General features: G+C 37.9%; 1 protein-coding gene across 2 annotated transcripts; it reads left to right on the top strand.

The window, feature by feature from the left end:
- The first annotated feature begins 272 nt into the window (after nt 1-272).
- On the top strand, nt 273-6,871 carry LOC129729222 (probable RNA methyltransferase CG1239). Of its 2 annotated transcripts, XM_055687720.1 has the most exons (4): nt 273-610; nt 5,554-5,636; nt 5,945-6,236; nt 6,293-6,871. In XM_055687720.1, the coding sequence occupies exons 2-4, from the start codon at nt 5,571-5,573 to the stop codon at nt 6,763-6,765; spliced, it is 831 nt and encodes a 276-aa protein (XP_055543695.1). In that variant the 5' UTR covers nt 273-610; nt 5,554-5,570; the 3' UTR covers nt 6,766-6,871. The 2 variants fall into 2 exon arrangements, with proteins under 2 accessions (XP_055543695.1, XP_055543694.1); XM_055687719.1 differs by lacking the exon at nt 273-610 and having other exon boundaries at nt 5,507-5,636.
- The last annotated feature ends 399 nt before the right edge of the window (nt 6,872-7,270 follow it).

Below are 7,270 nucleotides of genomic sequence, written 5' to 3'. Positions count from 1 at the left end.
TGTAATTAAACGTGATACAGAATATGTGTTTTTCCAAAGTTTTAACTACACATTTAATCCACATTAAACCTGTACACTGGTTCAGTTAAATTCAACAAAGCATCACCGGTGTAATCTTTCAAAACTGTGTATTTATCTTGGCAACGAATGGCACAAAAACTGTGTTGCCGAAACGATAGATTTTCTCTTTCTATAGAGTCGCGCAAAGAAAAAATCTATCGTTTCGGCAACACAGTTTTTGTACCGTACAGCTCTGTTTTTCACCATGCATAAGCGAATATCATTTTTTGTAATTCTTCACAAAGTACACAGTTTTGAAAGATTACACCAGTGATGCTTTGTTAAATTTAACTGAACCAGTGTACAACAACTTATTTTTACAGGTTTAATATTGGATTTAAAATGAGTAGTAAAATTTCGGAAAAACACATATTTTTTTTTACGCTTAATTACAACAGTTTTCTTCCACTCCCAACTTTATCACCTTAATTATTTACATTGCTCGATTGGTACCCTCGTTTGACACTGATTTGGTTCCTTTGGTTTCATCTTTGCGCGACTCTATATTATAAACATAGACTCTGACCTTTATAATCAGACATCAGACTAGTGATGGGAAATATCGCCCAAAACAGACATCGATAACAATCGATAATTCCGGGGCTTTTATCGATATTATCGATAAGTATCGATAATTTGACAGATGACGTTTACGGTAAAAATTTTTTTTTTCAGATGGTGAGAAAAAAACTATTTCAGATGGTGATGAAAAAAAAAACTATGACAGATAATTGAGTTGGATAAATTTCCCATGGAAGGTTATCATGTTAGCTTCCTCGCAAAAAAAATATTACGTCCTTGCGTGCAGCCTTTCGGCAGTTAACCGGAACATTCGCCATGGCGGACGAAAACATGCGTGTAGCCATGTTTTTAAGCTCTTTCTTCGTTTTTTTTTTTATTAATTCTCCCTCCGTTTTCGCGACAAAGTTGTTGGAATAGATCTTGCGCTTCAAGTTTGCCCAGATATTCTCTATGGGAAGCAGGTGGGGGACATTGGGCGGATTCGCCGACTTCGGTACCACAGCGATATTCAGCCGCTCCATCTCCTCCAACGATCGCTTCGAGTAGTTGGCCGACGTCAAATCTGGCCAGAACACCGTGTCTTCGCGCTTATGGTATTTCTTGATGAACGACGCAACTTCTGTCAGGCACTTCGTACTTTAAATTTCCCCGTTCACGGCCAGCCCGGAGCGAAAGAAGAGCAACTTTGACATCCCTTTCTCGCTGATTGTCAGCCACAGCCGCACCTTCTTGGGGAACTTGGTCTGTGAAATAAACTTTACCTCGGTGCTCACTTCCTTCGTGGGGGAGGTAAAATACAAAGAGCCCTGCTAGTCATTGCCATCCAGGGTAAGATAGGTCTAGTCGTCCAATACCACTGCCACGTCGCGATTCGCCGGGAAAATCGACTTGACCATCTTATTCAACCGCTGTCGCTGCGTCATTGCCTGCAGCTCCGAGACCGGTGGACGGGACTGCCGCTTTCTGCATGTATGTCCATGTTCTCCTGATACTTTTTCACTGTTTTAGAGCATGCACCAACCTCTCGGCCAAGTGCACGCAGCGATTTAGCCACTTTTCCCTCGGTCTGCCTCTTAAGCATCCTTTGAAGCTTCTTGTCGCTCAGGGTCGTTGGCCGTTCGGAACCGGGCTTTCTTTCGATGCTCTGATCGTAGTCCAATAGAGTCAAGATGTTGTAGATGCCAGAACCGGCATACCCGGCGTCCACAAAGTGCCGCACGATGTCCGTTTTTGACGCGGCGGGGTACTGTTCTTTGAACGCGCACACTTCTGAAAGGAGTAGCTTCACTTTTTTCGCCCTCACAGTTAGAGTTTGACTGATAGAGCTGTCAAATTTTTTTGCTAACTCATGGGTTACAATGATTGATGATGCATGAGTAGTTTCGTCAGTGCGATTAAAATGTAAACCCATGAAAAATCGGCAATTTTTGTCCATTTTTTTACCGCAAATGTTATTTGACAAATGGATACGTTTGCGTTGCGTTGACGTCAATGTGACAGTAAATGTATGGGCTAACTGTCGAATTGCCGCAAATGACAAATCTTACGACACTGCGAATGAAAATTCAAACAACCGGACGAGTTAAACAGTTTGTTTTGGAAAGTCTTCGGGTTTTACGCCGGGAGTGCTTTCTACGGAGTAGTTTCAATTAGTGCTGGGACTTTTAACCGGATATATTCGTGATCCGGTTATCCGAAGCTCGGATCACGGATGTGTGAAGGAATACTATTCGGATGTCCGGATATCCGGAGATCCGGATACGGGTAATCGAATAGTCGGATATCCGGATATACTATCCGGATATCCGGATTTTTTTCGTAGCTCTTAGGCCCGTTCGAATGAAATGTAACGCAAAAAATGGCTTTTTCCACAATCTCCCATCCCCTCGTAAGTATTTATTTACATAATTCTCATTAAACTATGTTCGGATACAATATCCGGATATCCGGTTTTTCGACTATCCGAAAATCCGGATATCCTGTCGGATAATATCCGGATATCCGATTGATCCGGAATTTGGATATTTGTCCGATATCCGAGGTCGGATATCCGGTTATTTTAATCCGAATAGTCCCAGCACTAGTTTCAATCCGAAGTTCATTTTGAAGGTTGTATAATAAGGGAAATAATTGAAGCAGGCAAAATTCTGTCAATTTTTAAATGGCCAAAACTTCACGAAAAATGAATCAATTCTGACAAAACAGGTTTCATTTCACTGGAAAACTGTCCTAGTTTCCTGAAATAACTTGAGAACTGGACGTGACCAAGGGTCACTGGAAATGTTTCGGATTTCCGGAGTGTGTGCCAAAGTGTACATTTTTGCAACGCGTAGAACTTTTTCTGACATTCTGTTTCACTTAGGTTTATATGTTGTCAATAAATCAAAATTTATTTCGGGTTCAATGGTAGCCAAAGATTGAAAATTCGCCAAGGAATCAACGAGGTATGAATTTATTAAGTATGGGTGTTGACTTTGGTGGTTTTTTCCCTGTTGGGTACTAATTTTCTTTGAGCTTGCAGCACTCTAGCAGAATTCAATCGAACATTGTGGGTGTATAGGTCTTATTAAACCAAGCGACTTTGCAAACTTGCGTTTGAAAATTTCACATTTTCATTTTCACGCGGATTTTCTCTAAAGGTTATTTATGCAGATTTTCAAATTAACGTGGTTTTCTACGCGAATTTTTGAATTAAAGCGGTTTTTCAAGCGGATTTCTGAATGGTTTTTCACGAGGCATGTATCCCCCGCGCAAGAAAACCTAACTGTATTTGAACCTTTTCCTTACACGCTCGTTCAATTTTACTCTAAATTGGTTAGAAAGTACTCACTTTCGTATTTTGATTCAAAATGTCAAAAAATGAGTAATATTGATTAACGAAACTGAGTAACTTTCACCCAGTTTTCGTATTTTTTTGTTTTGCTCACTTTTGGGTAACCGTTCATTTTATATCAGTTCGCTGTAAACAAAAGCTAGGCATTTAACAGTTCCCTGTTTGTTTCGCTTATTCGTACATGGATTTAGTTTTGAAAGTACTGCAACGAATAGTTTACAATAAAATAATAATCCGCTCTTTGAAATATGAGCCACAAGTCATATAAGTGTGTGCTGCAGTAGTGAGGGAACGAAACGCGAAGAATGAGTTCATAAAAACATCGGACACGTCCGCTTGTTCAAATAACTTCTGTTTTTGTTACATTGATTTTGTAACATATTGATCAAGCTATTTGAGTGTTCAGATCCATATTCCTCAATCATGGATGAGACGGTAATGCTTATTCTTTTTGTAATACTAGTTGGTTCCTATATAGCTGGAAGTATACTGTTAATCGTGATGCTGTTGGAGGGAAAACTAAAAATGTGTATATGTTTGGTGCTAGGTTGTTGGTGGGAACGGCCCTTACAGTAATACCAGAAGGAATTCGTTCCTTGTACGATGCAAGCTCGGATGGAAGCAATCTTGAAGTTAAATACGTGGGCACCTCTCTAACACCGGACAATAAACACAGCGCTGATTTATCCACATTTGGGCTCTCCCTAGTACTGGGCTTTGTCTCCATGATACTTGTACCGAGTTGTAGCTTTTTTACGCGAAGCAATCCGAAAGATGGAAATGATATAAAATAATAATAATTAGGTAACTTGATGGGAAATAAATCTATAACATATTAACAATTTTTCTTATGTTGTTTTCAAATTTTAATTTCCGAATTTCCTATTGTTTTCTTTTGCGTAGGGAAGTCAAATTAACGAAACTGAGTAACAGTTACTCAGTTTGGCTAATTCATGCTTTTTTTTTTAAAGAGTAAATAGTGCTCAGTTTTTGACATTTATCCATGCTACTCAAAAATGAGTAACTATATGGTTACTCTGTTTAGGGTAGATTCACTTTTAACGAAATTGAGTCAAAATTTACCCAATTTAGAGTAAAAACGGCCGAGCGTGTAGTAAAAATTATCTGAACTTTCCTTCAAAAATATAAAAAAATGAGTTTAATATCCTAATCTGAAATAAATATAATTTTAAAAACAAAAAATGATTTTAGAAATTATCGGTGATCTCTGATTTTTCTAAATGAAGTATTTTAGATAAACAATTTAGTTGCCTAAAACGTTCTATGCGTTGCAAAAATGTACACTTTGACACACACTCTTGAAATCCGAAACATTTTAGGTGTAGGTTGGTCACACCAAATACCCAAGTAATACTAATATAATACTGTTTTCCAGTGAAATGAAACCGGTTATCAAAATTGATTCATTTTTCGTAAAGTTCTGGCCATTTAAAATTCGAGAGAATTTAATTTATCTCAATTTTTTTGTCTACCCCCTGTATAAATCAGGATACTTTTCTGGCGCAGCAATTTCGTTGATTTGGATTTTTTTTGGAACTAAAAATTGTTTGTTGGGTAACAGATACTTTAAACTTAAACAGTTCCAAGTTAAACTAAACAATTACCAGAGAATTACCAATAGACTGCCGCTATGCATGTCTATCATATTATGAGAGTTGGCAAGCCAAAGAAAATGCATTTTATTACAATTTCGTATCATTGCTTTTTATGAGATGGTGCAAAAAGTTTGGATATTTTTTTGAAGTTCTCCAGTACTAAGCTGTCGAATTCATCTGTTCTTAGGAAACTAAAAACTATAAATACCTTTTTAATTACCATTATTTCTCAGAAACTCAGTGACACCCGGGGCGAACCTTTACACCACCCCCAACAATGCTTAATCTTGTCGAATAGCAGCAACCAACAAATACCTAGCGGCAAAAGTAACTCCTGGGGTAGGGTAGGTGAGGTCTTCTTCTTTTGGGTCTCCTCCAGTAACCAGCCGCACTGCCTTGTGCTCACCCTTATAATATCGATAATTATCGTTAACGTCAAAAGTTAACGATAATATCGATGTCCAGCATTTATCGATATTATCGATAAGTATCGATAAGTTTCCCATCACTACATCAGACTAGAATAATTACAAAATAGGATGGAGAATAAACAAATTAAAACAAAGTTGCAGAATCGTCCTGGTGGTGTTAACAAGGATGCCTCGGTAAGTACATATAGTGTGTTTCAACGAAAATTTGCGTTCATATTGTATGTGGCATTCAATTTAAGTTAGCATTTTCATAAAAGGCATTTAACTTGTATTAGAAATTCAAAAATCGAAAGTCTGTTAGTAAATGATGATTGAGCGAAGAAATTAAAAAAATTAATTTTGGATTTCTGGAATAGTGCGACTTTTCGTATGTTTTTCATCGCGTTTTGCAGCGTTAAAATAATTATAATAATTGAAAATTTATTTATTCAATTTTTTATTGTTAGTTGTGATTCCCTAATAAATTTTTATTTTTGTATTAGACCGTGCTGTTAGATGGTTTTATCAGAAAAAAAAGTTGCAAACACCAGGAAGTAAACGTACGCAAGAAAGTATTTCTCTATGGAAATTATGACCGGTATTACGGATATCGAAACATCCTGAAAACACCAGAAGAAGACGTTCGGTTAATAGCATTCGTTGCTCATAAACAGCTAATTACTGGCAAACATATACTGGATATTGGTTGCAACAATGGGTCTCTTACTATTTTAATTGCACAAAATTGCAAACCAGCCAGTGTGGTGGGAATAGATATTGATGGGGCTCTAATAGGTAAGTTACAATTTCTATTGTTATAATAACTGGACTAGTAACTACATTTTAAATAGGAAATGCACGTCGTCAATTGGCGGAAAATCTAAAATCATGTATGGTGAAAGGAATCGACCCTACACCATTGACATCAGTTGAATTTCGGAAAGCCAACTACGTCTATCAAAATCAAGAATTGCTAAATAGTGAGAAGCCTCAGTTTGATGTTATATTATGCTTGTCGGTTACTAAATGGATACACCTAAATTTTGGAGATAGCGGTCTAAAGTTGGCCTTCAAGCGTGTATATAGGCAGCTTCGAGAGGGTGGCATTTTTATTTTAGAAGCACAGCCCTGGAGCAGCTACAAACAAAAGAAAAAATTGACCACCACTATTTTCAGTAACTTTCAAAACATTTTGCTTCGACCTGAAAGTTTTAACTCTTATCTAACGAGTAGTGAAGTCGGATTTATTGATTTTTTTGAACTTAAGGTTGCAGAGCATTCAATTAAAGGATTTAGAAGACCAATTTACGTTTTCCGGAAATAGCGTTCATGGGTACTTGTTAGATGTTATGTTATTAATTTTGTGTAAACTGTATTTATATACTACGCGCATTTCTTGCTAGAGAATAAAGTCACTTATTTTGTACAAATCGGGCAATCTTCCCATGTGGTAAACACATCTAAAGCAAACGTCTGTGCAGAACGTGCCAGCAGTATAACCCATACTAATTGGCATAAAAGAGACCCCAGTGTGGTCCAAAGCATACCTCCCAGCAACTCCTATTCCTACCTCTACGTGGTACCGACTGTGATACAAGCAACCAAGGAAAGATCGGTGAACTGTTGGAAACTAGCTCGTGTGCTGACAGGTAAGGTGTAGCTTACTTGAGCGTATGTTCCCCATGTCAGGGACGACTCAAACAACGTTTAATACAGGCTGACCAGACGTAACTAGCGTGAAATGAGCGACAGTTTTTCTCAGCGACACATTTATCCGACCCCAGCGCACGGATGGCGTAGCGGCCGGTGTTGGAACTAATTAAAACGAT

The sequence above is a fragment of the Wyeomyia smithii genome, chromosome 3 (genome assembly GCF_029784165.1).
Source record: "Wyeomyia smithii strain HCP4-BCI-WySm-NY-G18 chromosome 3, ASM2978416v1, whole genome shotgun sequence".
Taxonomy (NCBI): Eukaryota; Metazoa; Arthropoda; class Insecta; order Diptera; family Culicidae; genus Wyeomyia; species Wyeomyia smithii.
This window is presented reverse-complemented; position numbering and strand designations above follow the sequence as displayed.

What these genes read in the sequence shown, in the direction of transcription:
- LOC129729222 (XM_055687720.1), top strand. Translation starts at nt 5,571, where the DNA reads ATGGAGAATAAACAAATTAAAACAAAGTTGCAGAATCGTCCTGGTGGT. An exon ending in GTGTTAACAAGGATGCCTCG is followed by an intron (nt 5,637 to 5,944) that starts GTAAGTACATAT and finishes TTTTTGTATTAG; the next exon opens with ACCGTGCTGTTAGATGGTTT. An exon ending in TATTGATGGGGCTCTAATAG is followed by an intron (nt 6,237 to 6,292) that starts GTAAGTTACAAT and finishes CATTTTAAATAG; the next exon opens with GAAATGCACGTCGTCAATTG.